The 21373-nt window shown below is 38.7% G+C and overlaps 1 protein-coding gene across 1 annotated transcript in view; it reads left to right on the top strand.

Moving 5' to 3' along the window:
* The window catches only part of Iqgap1 (IQ motif containing GTPase activating protein 1), a 106581-nt gene that overhangs the window by 67048 nt on the left and 18160 nt on the right, over positions 1-21373 (top strand). The window contains exons 16-29 of the mRNA XM_046437959.2: positions 7217-7307; positions 7493-7660; positions 8909-9051; positions 10756-10926; positions 11617-11700; positions 11795-11866; positions 11963-12032; positions 12360-12568; positions 14443-14598; positions 14822-14985; positions 15441-15665; positions 19523-19663; positions 19757-19841; positions 20917-21149. Of these exons, the coding sequence (XP_046293915.1) occupies positions 7217-7307; positions 7493-7660; positions 8909-9051; positions 10756-10926; positions 11617-11700; positions 11795-11866; positions 11963-12032; positions 12360-12568; positions 14443-14598; positions 14822-14985; positions 15441-15665; positions 19523-19663; positions 19757-19841; positions 20917-21149 (2012 nt within the window). The remainder of the gene's footprint in view (positions 1-7216; positions 7308-7492; positions 7661-8908; positions 9052-10755; positions 10927-11616; positions 11701-11794; positions 11867-11962; positions 12033-12359; positions 12569-14442; positions 14599-14821; positions 14986-15440; positions 15666-19522; positions 19664-19756; positions 19842-20916; positions 21150-21373) is intronic.

The raw sequence follows: 21373 nt of genomic DNA, 5'->3' as shown, positions 1-21373 counted from the left end.
TGCTTATACACTGACACCATGCAGGCACTATAAATTTGGATTGGAGTGAAAGAGTTGTGGGTAATATTATAGTGTTAACTGATGATCTCCTTTGATTCCCTTGCTATGAAAGTAGTTGACAATTTACATGTCCTAAACACGTGAGTGTAGTGGTTGTAGGTTTTCTTTAAGAGGCACATTATTATGCAGAATGTCACCTGATCCCATGCAGAGCATTGAATCAACTCCTATTTCACAGGCAAGAAATGGAGACTAAGGGATCATCTGATTTCATGTATTTGAGTAAGAAGGAGTTGGCTTTGGAGAAGCTAGAATCTGAGGTCTCAGTCTTTCATTTATTCATTGAACTTGCCAATCATCAGAAAAGTAATTTAAAAATACATATTTCTAAATTTTAATTCTACTGATTTAGAATATCAGCTGTGGGGCTTGGCTGCAATGATTCTGTATAGTTTGGAGGTAATAGTGTTTGCTTTCAGGAATGTCCAAAGGAGCCTTATATCGGACTGTCAGAAGAGTGGAATTTGGGAGAATATACTAGGTTGAGCTCCATATCTAAAGAGGAAAGTAGATAGTACAGAATGTGCATAGTCCTCACTCATGTTGTAAGGCTGTTTGCTCTTTTTTTAATGGTACTGAGGGTTGAACCCAGGGGTTCTCTACCACCAAACTGTGTCCTCAGCCCTTTTTATTTTTTATTTTTGGGTCTCCTTAAGTTGTCAAGACTGGCTTCAAACTTAACGATCTTCTTGCCTCAGCCCCTCAAAGTAGCCTGGGATTACAGGTCTTTCAGTTTGCCTAGCTCTGTTTACTCCTTTTGTTTGCATCATGGGAGTTAAACTTTAAGAGGATGTGAGTGGAGTTTGAAGCATTTCCTTTTGCTGTGGAATAACTTTTCAGAGTTCATCAAAGTGGAGGAAGGGTAGAGTTGAAGAAAAATTTGCTTAACTTTGTCAGGTCCCAGCTTCATCAACTGCACTGTAGGTGGAATTGTCTTTTTGAAGCTTCAGGATTTTTTTTTAATATTTATTTTTTAGTTATATGTGGACACAAAATCTTTATTATTATTATTATTTTTATGTGGTGCTGAGGATCGAACCCAGGGCCTCATGCATGCTAGGCGAGCACTCTACCTCTGAGCCACAACTCTAGCCCTGAAGCTTCAGTTTTTCTTCCAAGTTTCTATGAGTCATTTTGGGAATGGTTTTTTTTTTTTTTAATTTATTTATTTTTAATTTTTTATTGTTGGTTGTTCAAATCATTACATAGTTCTTGACATATCATATTTCACACTTTGATTCAAGTGGGTTATGAACTCCCATTTTTACCCCATATACAGATTGCAGAATCACACCAGTTACACATCCATTGATTTACATATTGCCATACTAGTGTCTGTTGTGTTCTGCTGCCTTTCCTATCCTCTATTATCCCCCCTCCCCTCCCCTTCCCTCCCCTCCCCTCTTCTCTCTCTACCCCCTCTACTGTCATTCATTTCTCCCCCTTGTATTATTTTTCCCTTTCCCCTCACTTCCTCTTGTATGTACTTTTGTATAACCCTGAGGGTCTCCTTCCATTTCCATGCAATTTCCCTTCTCTCTCCCTTTCCCTCCCACCTCTCATCCCTGTTTAATGTTAATCTTCTTCTCCTGCTCTTCGTCCCTACTCTGTTCTTAGTTACTCTCCTTATATCAAAGAAGACGTTTGGCATTTGTTTTTTAGGGATTGGCTAGCTTCACTTAGCATAATCTGCTCTAATGCCATCCATTTCCCTGCAAATTCTAATAAATATCACTGCATTCCAAATTTTGTAAGCAAAATACCTTCATTTGTTTTCTTGTAGTATCTTTGTGTATACTCTTGGTATTGAGTAATACTGGTCTTATAGAGTGATTTGGAAATCATCCTATAAGGAATTATTTCCTTATAGAAAGAGTTTGGAAGTATTTCTAAAGGTTTGGTTAATTGTTCTTTAAACATTTGATAGAATTCACCAGGAAAGCCATATGACCCTGGGGTTGTAGGGTTTTTTTTTGATGGTGATGGGTGGGGTTTGATTATGAATTCTGCTTCTATGCTTGACATCAGTCAATTTACATTATCTGGAAGTATTCTTTCTGCCCCTTTTTCTTCTTGTCTTCAGGGAATCTCATCATGCGCACCTCAGCATAATGGTGGCCAGATCTCAGACTTTGTCCATTTTTCTTTATTATTTTTCTTGCTGATTCTCAGATCATCTCGATTCACCTATTTCAAGTTTTCTTCTTCTTATTCTTATTATTATTATTTGTATATGAACACAATACCTTTGTTTTATTTGTTTATTTTTTTTAATGTGGTGTGGGGATTGAATCCAGTGTCTCACACATGCCAGGCAAGCGTGCTACCACTGAGCTACAACCCCAGTCCAAGTTTGCTAATTTTTTCTTTCACTTGATCAAATCTATTTTGAACCTCTCTAGTGAATTTTTCTTTCAGCTATTGTACTTTTCAATTCCAGAATTTCAGTTTTAGTGTAGTTTGATTTCTCTTGGTGAGACATACTTTTCTTTAATTCTCTAGACATGATTTCCTTTAGTTCTCTAACATACTTAAAATAGCTGAATTAAGCCTTTGTAAGTCTAATTTTGGGCTTCCTTAAGGATGCTTTCCCTTTGTTTATGTTTTTGGAAACTAGACAATTTATTAATCAAATGTGGCAACCCTGGAAATCAAATTTCACTCCTTCTTGAGGGTTTGTTCAGTGACTTTTCTGACTTTTCTGAATTCTGTAAGGCATATTCCTATCATGGGTCCCCTGATGTCAGCTGGGTTAGCTAGTGGTGAACTAATGTTAAATCATTTCCTTCAATCCCAAAGCCAATAAGGCTCCCAGCTGTTGCAGAGGGGCTCTGTGCACATGTTGGAGCACAACTTCAACAATTAAACCAGTTTGTAATTCTGTCTTAACCTTCACTTCATATTGCCCAGATGCTCAAGGTCCGCCCAAGGTGAGACTTGTAGCTTTATCATATCTTCTCTGAGTATGTGCAAATCTCACAAATTCACTGTGACCTTCTAGATTCCCATCCCAGGAATATGTCACATTTTTAAAGTTCTCCCTGGATATCTTATTATCAGGCTTTTCCTTCTAAGCTTTTTGGTTAGTCTATGTTTGCCCAAACTCTTATCCATTGCTGCAGGTCTCCATGATGTTGAATTTACCTCTTACTGCCCCAGGAGGAAAGTCTGCACAGTTAGTTATGTCAAATAAGGACAGACAGGCAAGTGTGATCCTCCAGGGAACCACCAAACAGGCCAATTAATGACAGTTCTCTGGGGGAGCTTTGAAGTCAGGGTGGGGACAGGTGGGAATATGACAGTTAAAAGCTTACCACTAAAAGCTGAATATTCTTACCAAGATTTACTATTTTGAGTTAGCCCTCCCAATAGCTGCAAGCCTTTGATTAATCACCGTCGTTTTTTAAAAAATTTGATTCTATTTTCCTCTCCTTGTATTTGTTCCTTTTATACCTCTTTCTCTAAACTTCCACTATGCAGCAACTAACAGATTAATATCTAACCAGCAGGAACCAAAAGGGTTATGCTCTATTCTGATAGTTTATGTTGTGTAGTTGATAAATGTTAAGTAGAGTCACATATGTGTTAATGTGTATGTGTTATGTCCAGGTCTGTGGCTATGTACATGTGTATATGTAATATTTTGACTATCACACACATAAACAATGTCACATAATAAAAGAGAGGGTTTAAAGAAAGTTTTAAGGGGTAAGAAGTACCCCATAGAGTTGTGTTTTTGTGCTTTCCATATATATATACACACACACATACATACATACATACATATATACATATATACATAAAATAGCCATTCTTTTACCCTTCTCTTTTCCTTTCCCCATGTTTTCTGGCTCTCTTACCACTTTTTCTTCCCAATAGTATTGGGGATTGAACCCAGGGGCACTCTACCACTGAACTATGTGTCCAACCTCCCCTTTAAAAAAAAATTGACATAGGATTTTGCCAAGTTGTTCAGGTTGGCCTTGAACTTAACCATCCTCCTGCCTCAGCCTCTCAAATAGCTTGAGATTACAGGTGTGTGCCACCATGCTTGGCTCCTTTACCTCTTTAACCTCCAGTTATTGCTCACTCCTTTTTAAAAATTCTTATTTCTGGTCCTTATCCATCCATCTACCCCCACCCCCAAAGGTACAAACTTTTTTTTTTTTTAAATGCTTTTATTTATTTACTTTTATGTGGTGCTGAGGATTGAACCCAGTGCCTCACAAGTGCTAGGCAAGTGCTCTACCATTGAGTCACAACCCCACACCCTGGTCCTTATCTCTTTACCTCTTTTGAAATGTAATCATGTTCCTAAGTGCCTATCAGAGTTGTTAGGGGGCTGTATTTTATTTTGAATAGCATTTTCACATTAAATCTTTTTTGTCTCAGTATTCTCTGTGATACCTAGCTCAGGGTTTTAATACCATCCTCAGTGATTTGAGTTAATCTTGGATTATCTCTTTAGAACAAACTTCACTGATCGTGAGTTTTATGATCTTATTTGATCTTATTCAATGTACTTGGAGCAATAAGAACCTGCTCTTCCTTTACACTGGGATGAGGTGAAATATGCTGTGTTTCTTCTCTTCAGTCTGCTGAAAGGTATTTCTCTAACATGTTTCCTGAACATACTTGAGATACTAATCCATTCTCTTTTTCTTGCTTTTGACAGTGTCACTCTATTGCTTCTTTCTTAGAGGAATATGTATGGAAGATTTACCTTAATCACTTTACTTTAGTTTGCATGGGGCAGGAAAGACAGAATTCTTCCAAAGCTCTGCCTTCCTCTCCCTGCAAGGGAGGGAAAGAGCTTTGCTTATAGCACATTTTATTCAAGGATAATCACTATGGGATCAGGCAAAAAGTGAACCAAAAGTGTCTTGGTTCTGTGGAAATGCCTCTGTATGTGTGTGTGTGTGTGTGTGTGTGTTTGTTTGTTTTGAATGCAAGTGTTTTTAGGCTGCTTCCCTTGGAGACTGGAGGTTTAGCCTGTTGCTTATGACTTCTCAATTTGCAGTTTCACAAGCCTGTTCCTGACTCATCGTAGTTTCACATTGGATCTATTGTTTCACATTTCCAGCACTTACTTTTAAGACTCTAGGGGATTGTGTGTGGTCATTTTCTATTTTCAGTAACAGAAGGTGGCTAGTGGGTAGGAGAGTCTAGTAGCTATTCGGTGATTTTTTTTTTTTTCTTTCTCTTTATCAGTTTACTCTTTTTCCTTTCTCAAGACTGTGAACTTTTTAAAATTGGGACTGGTCTGCCACCCACATAATTTGGTTAAATGATCTTCTCTGTAACTTTGGGATTTTTGTTTTTATTTTTTGTGGTGCTCGAACCTAGGGCTTTGTGCATACTAAACAAGTGCTCTACCACTGAGCCACATTTCTAGCCCCATGATCTCTCTTTCTAAAACTCCATATTTGAGAAATATGAATGCTCTCAATTTCACATTTGGTGGGGTGTGGGTTACCCTTTGAGCAGTAGTCTTTATAGCTTTCAGGGATATGGCTGCTCTGCTCTGCTGAGTGAAATGTTGTGTTACTCTCTACAATAAGACAGGAAGAAAGCCAGTCTCCCCTAACATTTTGTGGCTTCAGCTTTTGGGCAGTACAATTTTCCACTTTGCCCCAAAGCCCAGACACTGCCTCATCTAGCTACACAGTCAAGATTATTGACTAAGTTCTTTATTCTGCCTCACTGGTGCCTTGGCAAACTATATTCACATCAAGTAATTTCACTGGTTGTTTGAACTACTGTTTATCCCAATTGCTATTAGCACAATCCTCAGGAGCATGGTAATTTTGTTAGGCCTGCCAAGATCACCATAAATGTGCATCTCACAACCTGGCCATTTAAAAATCTGAGGTGTCTTGCCCATTCTGAAGAAGGCTGCCACAGTCATCTGATGAATTGATGCTCTGTATAAAGATTTTAGAGATATCTTATAAAACAAAGCACTCTCACTCTTTTGGAACAGGTAGCTTATGTAACTATAAGTCCAACCATTGAAATCTAAGTAGGTGTCAGAGGTGGTTTCCAATTCTGACTCTCAGACTGAGAATAGGTAGACAATAGAATATCTATTGTGCTAACTAATAGTAACAGAAGTACTACCTACTACTTTACTACCTACTACTTTACTAAATCGTACTTTGTTAGCCAGATTTGTGAAAATTGGCAGGTATTAGAGCAAGATATTTCTGGTAATCCAGTGCCTTTCATGATCACCAGTATCCTATTTAAAAAAGTATACCCATAACACATTGTCTGTGAGCTGAGGACTAGGCAAAGCACTTGCCTAGCATGCACAAGGCCTTGGGTTTGATACACAGCACCATATACATACGAAAAAAGAAAGAAAGGTCTAAAGCTATATTTAGAAAGACGGAAATAAGTCATTTCTATGACATCACCTCTGTTCCCAGTAGTCAACTCAAAGTACATTGTGGGGTAATGAGCTTTTGTTGAGCATATTAAGGAAACTAATCATCATTTATTGGTGTGTTTCTCTGAAAATGTGTTTTTAATTTCACAAGAACTGATTTAACATGAAAATGTTAGAATATAATCTGGTGATAAGTTTAGATTGCCTGTAGTAATTCATTTCTTTAAATGTGGTAATTTAAAAAGTTCTGTTTAAATTAAGACTTGACAGGCATTGGTAATCACAGAGAATATTAACTTCCTCTGAATATTTTAAACAAAGGAGACTTTCTAAAGAAAGTGCTACATATTCATATACTTGCTTTAGTCTTTGTCAAAGTCCCTGGGTCCTTTCCCAGTTTTTCTGCTAATTTTGTACCTTCTAGCTGCTCTTGACTTCTTCAACCACTTGAGTTCATTATTTATTTATTTGTAGTTTTAGATGGACAGCATGTTATTTTTTTATTTTTATGTGGTGCTAAGGATGGAACCCAGTGCCTCACAAGTGCTTTGCCACTGAGCTTCAGCCCTGTGCATTTTTATTTGTCCTCCATTACATCTGAGCCATTACCCCTTAAAACCTTTATCAGTTTTTTGATGCCTGTCTTCTTCCATCTGACTAATATATTTGGAACTTCTTCCTCCATATCTAATTGAGTCTCAGAAGCCCCCCTCATCACTTCTACATTGGTTTCATGATTCTCATTTTGCTTTTAATAATATGTAGGAAACCCAGGATGAGTCAGCTGTGTTATGGTTGGATGAAATTCAAGGTGGAATTTGGCAGTCCAACAAAGACACCCAAGAAGCACAGAAGTGTATGTATCAGCTATTTTATTTCTGTTTTTTTGTGGAGGGTATGGGTGGTGAGGTATTCCATATCTCCATGTTCAGCTTGACCAAGATAGATATGGGGGCAATAGTTGGCCAGTAGGTATTATTAGGTGAACTAGTGTTTGAACTCAAACAGTTTCAGGTTATTAACAATTCTTTTCTGGGATAGTTGCCTTAGGAATCTTTGCCATTAATGAGGCAGTAGAAAGTGGTGATGTTGGCAAAACACTGAGTGCCCTTCGTTCCCCTGATGTTGGCTTGTATGGAGTCATTCCTGAGTGTGGTGAAACTTACCAGAGTGACCTTGCCGAAGTCAAGAAGAAAAAACTGTCAGCAGGTGCGTTATGGAAAAGTGCATATGTGCCTAAAGCTAAGAACTTCAGTATGTGAAGAGACAGATATAGAAGAAGGGAACAATCTTATGGAAAGATGTTTTAATGTAGAAGTACAGTGTTTAGGCTCATTTTATTATGTATTTGTTTATTTTTGCAGCAGTGTGGATTGAACCCAGTGAGCTACATCTCCACCCCTTTATATTTACTTTGAGATAGGATCTCGCTAAGTTGCCCAGGCTAGCCTTGAACTTGAAATTCTCCTGCCTTAGTCTCCTGAGTCACTGGGATAACAGGTGTGCATCACTACACCTGATTACTCTTACTTTAGAGCAAATATTATCCCAATTTTTGAAAATACTCTTTTTTTTTCCTTGCAAATGAGCTGTTAGTTATTTTTATGAGAATGTGGAAAGGATTTTTGACCATTTATCTATTATAGGATTTCAATACCTCTGGTTATCTTTAACTTACAGGCAGTTAAAAATAGTGTATCTGAAAACAAAAATAAGACAATTTTATGGCCCTTTGTTTCTTAACTGGATATGTTGAATGGTTGCAAATTTTTTTTGTACTGCAGATTGAACCCAGGACTGCTTTACCACAGAGCTGCATCCCCAGCCTTTTTATTTTTTAATTTTGAGACAGAGTCTTGCTAAGTTGCTGAGGCTGGCCTTGAACTTTTGATCCTCCTGCCTCAGGCTTTCAAGTTGTTGGGATTGTAGCATGTGCCACCACACTTGGCATTTGCAAATCTTTTATCAGAACAGTTTTCCAGCACAGGCCTTAGACATAGACATTGGAAAGGACAGCCAATCATGGTTAGTTTCATAATTTGACTTCATAGGTATTTTCTTTTTATAATACAGATCTGAATAAACTAAATTAGATATTATATAACCATTATTTAATGTAGTCTTAGAATGAACCTTTACTTACAAAGATCCAAGGAGCTAGTTTTGGGAATGGTTTTCATTAAGATTGTTAAAACCTGACTAAAATAACCCTATAGTATTAGACATATAAATGTGGTGTGTGTGTGTGTGTGTGTGCGTGTGTGGCTATGGGTTTCTTTTATCTTTCCTTTATTATTATTATTTTTTTAAAATTTTTAGTTGTAGATGGACACAATACTTTGTTAATTTTTTTTTAATATGTGCTTCTAATCGAACCCAGTGCCTCATTCGTGCTATGCAAGCTCTGTATTACTGAGCCACAACCCCACTCCTTATCTTTCCTTTATTTTCTGCCAGGAGATAATAATAGCAAGTGGGTGAAGCATTGGGTGAAAGGCGGATATTATTATTACCACAATCTGGAGACCCGGAAAGGAGGATGGGATGAACCCTCAGACTTTGTGCAAAATTCTGTGCAGCTTTCTCGGGAAGAGATCCAGGTAAGTCACATTTCTTCATTTGAGAAGGGTCTGAGAGAAAGTGTTTAGAACTAATATTAGTTGAGGGGAGAAGGACATGTGGTCAGAAGTCTTAGACTAAATTTCAGCTATATAATGTTTTGGAGTAATTTTTATATATATATACCTTTATTTATTTATTTATTTATTTATTTATTTATATTTTTGTATGTGGTGCTGAGGATCAAACCCATTGGCTCACACATGCTAGGCAAGCACTCTACCACTGAGCTATACAACCCTAAGCCCAGAGTAATGTTTTTTAGTGGCTTGGGGGACGACTAAAGGTAAAACATCTGAATAGTAGAATTTAGTGAGATAAATTGTGTGCTTATTAAAGGAAATTTGATTGATCCAGAGATTATCTGCCTTTCATTTGTTCACAGTATTGTGAAAACAGCTGACACAGAACTGAGTCCAGCAGTGTAAGGCAGGGAAAAGTAGGGGCTCTAATAATACAGTGATGGAAATGTTAAGGAAAAGTTAATTCTGTGCTGTAAAAAGATATTATAGGCAATATTTTAGCAGGTCAGAAAAAGAGGAAAGGCCCTTTTGGGCAGAAAAGACATGTGGGGAAAGGCACTGAGAAAGAACATAGACTATTTAAGGATTAACGCATTAGTGTTGTTGACTGGCATACTGATGGTACTGCATTAAAGGAGGCAGAGGGGGACAGTCTAATAGGCACTATGCTGAGAAATCCAGGCTCCATCTTCTACCAGAGTAGTGTGTAACCCTTGCTGGGTCATGTGCCTTTGAGAATCTTACCTCCAGAGAAACACTCATGTCTAGTGTTTTGCAGGTATGTCAGGACCTAAGAATTTAAAGATGGGGTGATATTACCTGGCTTTATGAACATGACCTTAGTGATCCGACTATCAAGTTAGCAGTCCAGACAGAATGTAAGAAGGGGAAGAAAAGCTACAGGGCATACTGCCAGCTCCCTGTCTTCAGGAGCTTTCCCAAAGGTCTCACCTAACCATGCCTACTCAAAGCAGGGGTGGTTTAAATGCTCATGGTGGTGTGGGGGATGCTAGAGGGGAGAAGACTCTAACACCACAGAAAAGGGAGAATGTGGGTATTAAATGGGTAACCAGAAGCTCTTCCTCCCCATTCTCACTGCTGCTGCCTTCATTAAGCCCAGGTCCTCTCACTTCCATTATGACGGCAGCTTTCTGATTCACTCACTTTCTTAAAGTTTCTCCTCACTCCATTCTGTCAGCTTTTCTTCTAATAGTATTATTTTTTTTTAAATAAATCTGATCGTTAATTTCTTTGCTTCAAGGTTTTCTGGTTCTCCAGTTCCTACAGCAACAGTCCAAAACCTAGATTGCTTTTTAAGATCATTTGCAGTCTGTGTAGGATGCCACACTTTGGCATCCTGGGGGCCACCTGTGCAGAGTACACAGCCCTGTAGTGGTACCAATCACTATATTCCTGTCAACAGTGACTCCTTCTCGGCTAGTATAGTGGAGATAGTTGGGTGGATAAAAGATAACTTGTAAAAGAAGACCAAGCTGGCCCTGAAAAAACACACCTGAGGTTTATTTCTATTGCTCAGGTGAAAATCTAATAGAGATTTAGGAAGCAGTGAGAGTTAGATTTGTGCTTTGAATGAAACTTTGGTAAAATTAGTGTCCATTCTCAATTTTGGATATCTTTGAATGTGAACCACTGTTTTTTCAGAGTTCCATCTCTGGGGTGACTGCTGCATATAACCGAGAACAGCTTTGGTTGGCCAATGAAGGCTTGATCACCAAGCTGCAAGCTTGCTGCCGTGGCTACTTAGTTCGACAGGAATTCCGGTCCAGAATGAATTTCCTGAAGAAACAAATTCCTGCCATCACCTGCATTCAGGTATTTCAGAGTGTATTATACACACAGCAAGAAGGCTTCTAGATCAGGGGCAATAAACTGTCAGCTCCTAAAATCAAAGGTGTGAGTGTGTTTCTTAACTTCTGACCTTTTTTTCTCCTCTTAACAAATACATTTTCTTTGCTACCATTGTAATCAGTGTGCTTAATGTTTAATGTGTGCTTAGTATTTAATGATGGTACAGTGGCAGTTCTTGTGCGGCCTCTTCTTCTCTCTAACACTATGCCTTTGTGTAAAATTTGAATCTTGAGAGAAAAAACTGGTTTTGCTTTATAACATGGTAGCACAGTGTCGTCACAGGAAGAATCCTGAGTTAGGATTCTTAGGAATTATGGTGCCACTCATACCAGACACTGGTGAATCTTAAGTTTGCTTCTTCATCTGTAGAATGGGAATACTAATTTTTAGCTTCCTTAATAGATTTATTGTTAAGGAACCAGTCAGCGAGTCTTTATGCTGCACTTTAAAAGATGTCCAGGAAGTGGAATGTAGCCACCGTTCTCCTGGAGGAGGTGTGGCCAGGCCCTCCTTCTAGTGTCACTGCTGGAAGCAGTCCTTTCTAAAGCTTCATCATGAACTTGTACTTGGATGATATGTCAGGATGAGATTTTTTTTTAACTTCCACTGATCCTTGGGAAATAACATGTCACCTATAATATTTGATGACTGCAGTCGCAGTGGAGAGGATACAAGCAGAAGAAGGCATATCAAGATCGTTTAGCTTACCTGCGCTCCCATAAAGATGAAGTTGTGAAGGTATGGTAGCCTGAGTGAGGTTCCTCCAGGTGGGGTGCAAACATGGCATGTTTAAAGAAGGACTCTTCTAAGTTCCAGGATCCCTTTTCCACAGATTCAGTCCCTGGCAAGGATGCATCAAGCTAGAAAGCGCTATAGAGATCGCCTACAGTATTTCCGAGACCATGTAAGTACTCTTAGGTAACATGGACCAGTTATATTGCTTCTACTACATATTTGTTAGAAGAATGAGCAAAGGCATTTCTTTTTCTTTGCTTCTCAGATAAATGACATTATCAAAATCCAGGCTTTTATTCGGGCAAACAAAGCTCGTGATGACTACAAGACTCTCAGTGAGTAACTTGGGAGGAGTTGAGGCAGTGCTTGGGAGCCGTCAGGTTCTGGGTGTTCACCACAGATCTCTTTGGTTGTCCTGAAGGCAAGCCTTGGTGGGAAGGTACTACTTGGGATTTAAGCCCCTTTTCTAATGTGGCTAAATGTCTTGTTGCTTGCTGCGTTAGCCATTGTTGTAACATAGCAATAGTATGATAGAGGAGGCTGCACTTGATATATCTAAGACGTCTCAAAAATTTTCAAGATAATGCAGATACTTCCTGGACCTTAGAACTTTTTTTGATAACTCTTGTTCTTTGTGTGATATATGTTTTTCCTTCTGTCAGTCAATGCTGAGGATCCTCCTATGATTGTGGTTCGAAAATTTGTCCACCTGCTGGACCAAAGTGACCAGGATTTTCAGGAGGAGCTTGATCTTATGAAGATGCGGGAAGAAGTCATCACCCTCATTCGTTCCAACCAGCAACTAGAGAATGACCTCAATCTCATGGATATCAAAATTGGACTGCTAGTGAAAAATAAAATTACATTGCAGGTATGACCCAATGCCCATGGGACCCTACAGCACTTTGTGTCCTGCTTTGTCACCTCTGCTTTACCTTTTCTGATCCTCAGGGGGCATAGAGGCTTATAACTTTTTTTCAGCTAATGACATTTTTTTTAAAAGTTTCATATGAAGTAAAATAATGGAATTTTAGAAAATAAAAAATCCTCCCCTAATTCCACTACTCCGTAATCATTTTTTATCCTACTTTTTGTTTTGTTTTTGTTTGCTTTTGTGCTGCTGGAGATCAACCCAAGGCTTCACACATACTAGGCAAGCACCCTACCACTCAGCTACATGCCCAGGCCTCCTAGATATATATATATATTTTTTTTTTTAGTTGTAGGTGGACACAATATATTTTATTTTTATGTGGTGCTGAGGATCGAACCCAGTGCCTCATACGTCCTCCTACATTTTAATGTTAGAGGATAAGACTCTTTTTCCATGTGATAAATATTGTAAGTAATCTAAGGGCAGTATAATACTTCATTAGAAGATACATTTTGAAGGGCTGGGGATGTGGCTCAAACGGTAGCGCGCTCGCCTGGCATGCGCGGGGTGTTGGGTTCGATCCTCAGTACCACATAAAAATAAAAACAAAGATGTTGTGTCCACCGAAAATTAAAAAATAAATATTTTTTCTTTTTTTCTATTTATGTTTTTTTTTTTTTTTATTGGTTGTTCAAAACATTACACAGCTCATGACATATCATCTTCCATACATTTGATTCAAGTGGGTTATGAACTCCCATTTTTTACTCCAAATACAAGTTGCAGAATCACATCGGTTACACATCCACATTTTTACATAATACCATATTAGTGACTGTTGTATTCTGCTACCTTTCCTATCCCCTACTATCCCCCCTCCCCTTCCCTCTCATCTTCCCTCTCTACCCCATCTGCTGTAAAAAATAAATATTAAAAAATTCTCTCTTAAAAAAAAAAAAAAAAAGATACACTTGATTTGCCTCATTTTCCCCTACTGTTTTGACATTTAGGTTGTTTCCCGAGTTTTTATTATAAATAAAATAGCGGTTAATATCTCAAATGATGTTTTTATTATATTTGAATTTTTCTTTTTGAGATGGGATCACACTATGCTGCCCAGGCTGTCCTTGAACTCTTAGACTCAAATAATCCTCCTTCCTCATCCTCCCAAGTAGCCGGGACTATCACTGTGTACAAGATTTGTTTTTCTTTTTTGTGTGTGGGTTTTTTGTTTTGTTTTGTTTTTGCTTGCTTGTTTGTTTTCTGTACTAGGATTCCCCTTAGGGCCTTGTACATAGGCAAGTGTTCTACCACTGAGCTGCATCCCAGCCCTCCCGACTTTTTCTTTCTTTGAGATAGGATCTTGCTAATTTGTCTTGGTTGGCCATGAACTTGTGACCATTCTGCTTCAACCTTCTGAGTACCTGGGATTATAGGCATATACTAACCATGACTGGCTTAAGATGCTTTGTTGTTGGTGGTGGTGGTTTTGTTTTATTTTATTTTATTTTTGGGGGGAGGTACTGGGGATTGAACCAGGGTGCTCTATATTTTTAAGATAAATTCCTAGAAGGTGGTTTCCTGATTCCATGGACTGTTCTTTTTTTGTTTTTTGTTTTTTTGTTATCCCTGAGCCTATATGAAAAACCACCCATATAGCTCATATTCCTTATAGGAAGGCAGAAGTCGGAATGGAGTTGATTGGAATACTAGGCTAAAATAGGATATTTTAGTGGTTCAAAAATATTTAGTGGGAATCTGCCAGCATAGAAGACCTTCATGTAAGTGTGCAAGTACTAAAAGACCTTTTCACATGCCCAGAGTTTCCTTTTAGAAAACTTTTCAATCTGTGTGTTGGTTTCTGTTTATAGGATGTGGTTTCCCACAGTAAAAAACTTACCAAAAAAAATAAGGAACAGTTGTCTGATATGATGATGATAAATAAACAGAAGGGAGGTCTCAAGGCTTTGAGCAAGGAGAAGAGAGAGAAGTTAGAAGCTTATCAGCACCTGTTTTATTTACTGCAGGTGAGTGGCTCCTCAAATTGGTATTGCAACATTTAGTTCATTTACTTTCCCACAAGGAAATCTTACCCATACATCTCTTGAAAGTATTTCTGATTTCTACCGAGGGTATGTGCAGGGCTGTCTTATTTTTCTTTACTTATCTAACCCTTCAAATTAAAAAAAAAAAAAATTTTGTCAGTCTTCATGTTATCTAGGAATTACTTATCCCTTGGTTTTATTTCAGACCAACCCCACCTATCTGGCCAAGCTGATTTTTCAGATGCCCCAGAACAAGTCCACAAAGTTCATGGACTCTGTAATCTTCACACTCTACAACTATGCATCCAATCAGCGAGAGGAGTACCTGCTACTGCGACTGTTTAAGACAGCTCTCCAGGAGGAGATCAAGTACGCAGGGAATGCTGCAGAGTGGCGCCCCTTCCAACCATCACAGATGCTCATAGTTTCAGAATCAGTCCTGCCCAGGCCTTTTCTTTATCTCAGTTAATTTGTGAGAAGTACTTTCTAAAGAAGCATCCACTTTTTAAAAATTATATATAAAGTATATAATATAAAGTTTTGCTTCTGGGAGAATAAGATATTTGCTAAGTTAATTTTAGAAATATTTTATTGTCAGATACAATTCCAAATAAAGCTGATCCAAACATAATGGCCCCATATGTCTGTCTAAGAGGCCCTCATCATGACTCCATGAGTCAGTATATAGCTGCAGGAAGGTCCCATGAGTGTTGGGAAAATTTTCAACTTGCTCTGTTCCCAAGGATATGGGAATGTATAAATAGGAATGCTCTTTAAGATGATAAATTCTGAGATTAAATTGAATTGTATCTGATGTTTTATAGGTCAAAGGTAGATCAGATTCAAGAGATTGTGACAGGAAATCCTACAGTTATTAAGATGGTTGTAAGTTTCAACCGTGGTGCCCGGGGCCAGAATGCACTGAGACAGATCTTGGCCCCTGTCGTGAAAGAGATTATGGATGACAAATCTCTCAACATCAAAACTGACCCTGTGGACATCTACAAATCTTGGGTTAACCAGATGGAGTCCCAGACAGGAGAGGCAAGGTATGATAGTTGTACCACTTTTTCTTTCCTGTTTTTATTACTTTCTCTGCCTTTTAAAAAATGTAGTCACCTTTGATTTACAAAATAATAATGGTTCAAATAGCTTTTCCTTAGAAAACCTGTTCTTTAAATTGCTAAACTGGTAACAAATTTGCTTGTTTAACAAATGTTTATTGAGTATTTACTATGTCCCAGGCACTGTGTTAGATACACATATAGTAAAACATATAATAATGAGAGAAACAAACATGCTTTTTGCCCTCTCTTTATAGTTTATTAGATAAGAGAGACAACAAATAGATACATAAAAATAATGATAAATCAAGGGAAGTTTTGGGAGGTTTAATGTAGGGTACTATAGTAGAAAATACAAGAGAAAGCAGTGTAGATAGGGTGGTTAGGGAGACTCTGACTGAGGAGGTGGAATTTCATTTGGCTGAGGCCTTGGTACAGAGTGTTCATGCCTCAGTGCCCTACAGTCGAGGGTCTAGGACCTGAAAGGATCCTGATATAACTAGAGATTCAGTTGAATGAATAGGAAGGCTGCAGATGGGTGAGACCATCCTATTTGATTAAAGTAAAATTTTAAAAATGGTATAGGGTGAATGGCCAGCTGCCCTGGTACACTGAGACTAACTAAATTAATTTATTATAGGAGATTTCTGTGCCAGGCCTATAGTTTAACCACCAATGTTAACTTACCTAAAGCACAGGTTTGTCAGTCAAATATGGGTAATACTGGTAAAACAAAGTTAAAGAAAGCCGAAATGTTTCAGGTTTTATTGAGCTTGAGTGAGGAATGGAGATATGAGCAGCTTGATGTCTGGTGTTTTTCTTCTTATAGAGTAGGGTTAGCTCATGCATAAAGCTCCCGGGAGTCCACACCATTGCAATTCAAAGTGTGGTTTGCAGGCCAGTTATGGGAGATCTTGTGTGTAACAGTTTAGTTCAGCTGACGTTTCTCAATGAGGAAAACTGTACATTGATTTTCATTCTGGCTCAATCTCCTCATCTTGTCTTCCACTGGTTAAAGACTGGCACTGATCCACAATTTGAATAACACTGTTCTACATCATTCTACTTTGTATCTGGACGCCATGCAAAGGAGGAAGTGTACCCTCCGTGAAGAACAGAACATGCTGACTCCTAGAAAGAACTTATCCCTGCTGGGACTCATTTGACATCTGATTTTTGTTCTCAGTACTTTTAGTCTTTCACCAGGATTCAGATCATTGCTTGGTGTGATGAAATACTTGTGTGGGAAGTTTTCTCTTCCTTCCTTCTCCCTCTCATTCTCTTTTATGTCTCCCTCTCGACCCTTTTCTTTCTCCTTCCTTCTCTCCCTCACCACCTCTCTGTCCCTCTTATCCTTTCCTTTCTGGTATGGAAGGAACTCAGCCTTATGCATACTAGGTACACATGGTAGCCCTGAGCTACACCCCTAGCCTTGTCTGGGAAGTTTTGCTGGCAGCCTAGAGCTTCTCTGGTTAACAGCCCATGGACAATGGCTCAAGGGTACTAAGTTATTCCCCTTGATGGTCCATGAGTCAGTGCTATTTAGATCAGAATTCCAGTGGCCATTTTTTTTCTCTTATGGCTATCAGTAAGAAACTCTTGTTTCCTTTTACTTTTCAGAAAATGGAAATTGATTTTAATATTTTTTTGATACCAGTAACTGTGAGGTGTGGTGGGAACCATCCTATGTGTGGACATCACAAAGGCTAGAGCCTTCCTCTTCTCTTGCAGCTACCACTCAAGCAGGCCATGACCTTGTCACCTCTTGGGAAGAATAGTCACCTCTGAAACCTTAAAAGGTTTAATCTTTTCTCTGACTACAACCATTGATTTTAGTACTTTTGTTCCCTTTGCTCATTGCTTTGTTTTCCTTGTTTATTTTTTTTTTAATTAAAGAAATATTTTGGGGGGCTGGGGTTGTGGCTCATTGCAGAGCACTTGATATATATATTTCTTTTTTTTTTTTTTCTTTTTTCTGTACTAGGGATGGAACCCAGGGCCTTGTGTATAGTTAGGAAAGTACTTTACCACTGAGCTACATTCTAGCCCCACTATAATAAGGCTATTATAGATTTTACTAATATTAAATAGTAAGATACATAGTACAACTTTTTATAAATTCCAAATTGCTTATTGTTTCTCACTGAATGTTACTATTGAGCTGAATTCATGTATTATAGTCTACCTGTGGAGTATTTGACACTATGACAGAGTCATAACCCTATCTACTTGTATTAGTTTCCTAGGGTTGCTATAACAAATCACCACAGATTTCTTAAACAATAGAAATTTGCCTGGTTTGTTGGGTGTAATCCCAGCAACTCAGGAGGCTGAGGCAGGAGTGTCAGAAGTCCCAGGCCAGCCTCAGCAACTTAACCAGAACCTGTCTCAAAATTAAAAAAATAAGAAGGACTAGGGATGTATCTCCATGGTAAAGTTCAATCCTCTATATGGGAAGGAAGTGGGGGATTTATTCTCTCACTGTTCTGGAGGCAAGAAATCTGATGTCAATATGACTGTGCTGAAATCAAGGAACTGGCGGGGCTGTGTTCCCTCTGGAGGCTCTGGTTAGAAATCTGTTCCTTGCTTCTTCCAGCTTTTGGTGGCTGTTAGTATCCCATTACTTGTGGCCATATTGCTGGTCTCTGCCTCTCTAGTCACATTGCTTCCTCCTCTTCTGGGTATATGAAATCTGCCTCTGCCTTTCTCTCATAAGGCCCTTGGGCTTAGGGCTCATCTGGATAATCCAATATAATTGTTACTATTTTTTGACTTTATGAAAGTACCAAAACCATGATCTCTGCATTTCATTTTGTGTTTCAACTTCCTCTGTCCTCCCTCCCATTCTGGTTAAGCCGTTCTAGCACATCTACTGTTCCCATGCCAGTTCTGACTCATTCAGTGCCCTCTCCTTAAGTAATCTCATTAGTGCCTCTGGCTCCGATTCCTGTATGTAACTGTCTACTCCCTTCAGCATCCAAAAGGCCTCAGATTCTATTAAATGTAGTTTATCTACTTTATATCCATCAGATTTTTTTCTCTTGGTCCCCACTGCTGCACCCTTGGTCATACTCAGGATTTCTTCATCAGGCTGTGACATTGATCTCCTGCCTCTTTCATCTGTGTCTGTCCGTATTTAATTCATTACTTACCAGAGCAGTCTTCCTCAAAATGCATATCTCCTAACTTTTGATAGTTTCCACTGGCTTCTGATTACTAACAAGTCCAGATTTTGTTAGTGTATATGCATGTCCCTCCTCCCTTTCTTTGCATTTGATCTTCATTCCTGGAAGACCCTTCTCTCTTTTTCCTGAGTTCAGTTGTCTCTTCCTTTTGGAAGCCACCTTTGCTTTCTGCAGTCTGAGTGGTAGTCTGTAGTCCTGCAGCACTTCTGGTCAACTTCTGTTTGTTTATACTGATCCCTGTCTGTGTCTCCCACGGGACTGGAAGATTATCAAGAGAAGATATATCTTGTCTTTAATCCTAAGTGTTTATCATAGTGCTGGCACAAAATTCATGACACCTAATTCACAATTTGAAAAACTGAGTTCAAATTCTAGCCTTGGGCTGGGTTGTGGCTCAACGGTAGACCGCTTGCCTTGTATGTGCGAGACTCTGGGTTCGATCCTCAGCTCCACATAAAAATAAATAAGTGAAATAAAGGTATTGTGCTCAACTACAACTAAAAAATAAATATTAAAAAAAAAATTCTAGCCTTACCACTTAACAGCTCTGTGAGCGTAAGTGTAAGTTACCTAACCTTTCTAGATCTTTCTGTGTATAAAAGTCATGGTTCCTGGCTGTCAGTCTAACATAGTTGGGGGGAATTTCTGCTTTTCCAGCAAACTGCCCTATGATGTGACCCCTGAGCAGGCTCTGGCTCATGAAGAAGTGAAGACACGGCTAGACAACTCTATTAGGAACATGAGGGCTGTGACAGACAAGTTCCTCTCAGCCATCATCAGCTCTGTCGACAAAATCCCGTGAGTGCTATCAGTTTTTATGACCCCAAATATAGCCCAGTGTTAGTGTCTTGCTGTTCGTTTGACCCTTCTCACTGTTTATCCATCCCACAGTTATGGGATGCGCTTCATTGCCAAAGTGCTGAAGGACTCCTTGCATGAGAAGTTCCCTGATGCTGGTGAGGACGAGCTGCTGAAGGTAAGAGTCTGAAAACCGACAGAATCCTGCCCTTCTAATAACCCTTTGAAGAAAAAGTTACAAAATTAGTCCTGACAGACCATTAGTGGGTGCCTAAGCATAGTTTCTGGCATAATTCACCATTGATTGTGAACTCTTGAAAGCAATTGTAAATAGTAAATCATGGCTCTCTTGGTATGAAACAGTTCCTATTCAATTTGAATGGCACTCAGTGTACCTTAAACACAAGTAGAGAAAGATGGATTTTTTTTCCTGTCTCATTAAATTTCTGAGTTCTATCTTCTCGCTGAAGAATTGCTCCCTCTGCTGGTGGCCAGGTGAAAAATAGCAAGCACAATTGTTTCTGCTAAAGCTATTGCTGAAAAAACTTTCTTACTCAGCTACACTCTTTTCTTCTTCTTTTTTTTTAATCTGAACGCTTTTTTCTTCTCTCTCCTAGTTCTGTGCTTTCCACAGTGAGGCCTCGATTCTAGACTTTCTGTTCAGGTGAATTAATTTTATTTTTTCTGAATGAAACCTCTAGGGGAAATGCTGTGACTGTCCTTGAATTCTTCTGCAATAGAGATGTATGTTGAGTGATTTCATTTCAGAGGCATAAAGTTTGCCTTTGAAGTCTGCAGCATGAGGATGATGGGGGTTGGACAGCTTGCACTATGCTAAGTAGATTGTGTTTAAGTACTTATCTTAACTATGTTTATTAGCTTCTTATAATGAAAAGCCCACCTGTGTGAAAGTAAAAAGTGCATGTGAATGACAGCAACCTTATTTGCTACCATGATATATGAACAAAAGATGCCCTTAAGTCTATCATTTTTATTTCTGAATCTCTTTTTTCATCAGTTACTGGTAGTGGTTCTCTCTTTTTTCCCCACACCCAACAAAATAATTTTTATTCTAATTCTAGGCCCTGAGAGAAAGTTTATCTATGCATGGTGCATGTGCGTGTGTGTGTATGTGTTTTATTTTTTTTCCTCACAGGATTGCATTTTCTCGTTTTCTTTGCTAGCAAAGTCATTAGTGGTGTATTTGGTGATATGGTTTTTAATAGCCAGCATTATTTTTTATCTGTTTCCAGATTATTGGTAACTTGCTTTACTACCGATACATGAATCCAGCCATTGTTGCTCCTGATGCCTTTGACATCATTGACCTGTCGGCAGGAGGCCAACTTACCACTGACCAACGCCGAAATCTGGGCTCCATTGCAAAGATGCTCCAACATGCAGCTTCCAATAAGATGTTCCTGGGAGATAATGCCCACTTAAGCATCATTAATGAGTATCTTTCCCAGTCCTACCAGAAATTTAGGTAAGAGAAAGGCACAAAATATCTGAAAGATTCTGTGAGCATATTTTAATCTCTGAGGGAAAAGAAAAGGTTAAATACCACCTCTAGCTTTCCCTGGACTGAGCTGCCATATCGCAAGATACATGTTTGATATACTCAGGGCTCCAAAGGATGGTGCATTCGTTATGAAGAAGATTTTCTTATGACATAGACAGTACTTAATATAAAAACAGTAGTTATAGGTT

This window comes from Marmota monax, unplaced genomic scaffold, assembly GCF_021218885.2.
Source record: "Marmota monax isolate L192 unplaced genomic scaffold, Marmota_monax_Labrador192_F-V1.1 WCK01_AAM20220418_F8-fsc00005, whole genome shotgun sequence".
Taxonomy (NCBI): domain Eukaryota; kingdom Metazoa; phylum Chordata; class Mammalia; order Rodentia; family Sciuridae; genus Marmota; species Marmota monax.
This window is presented reverse-complemented; position numbering and strand designations above follow the sequence as displayed.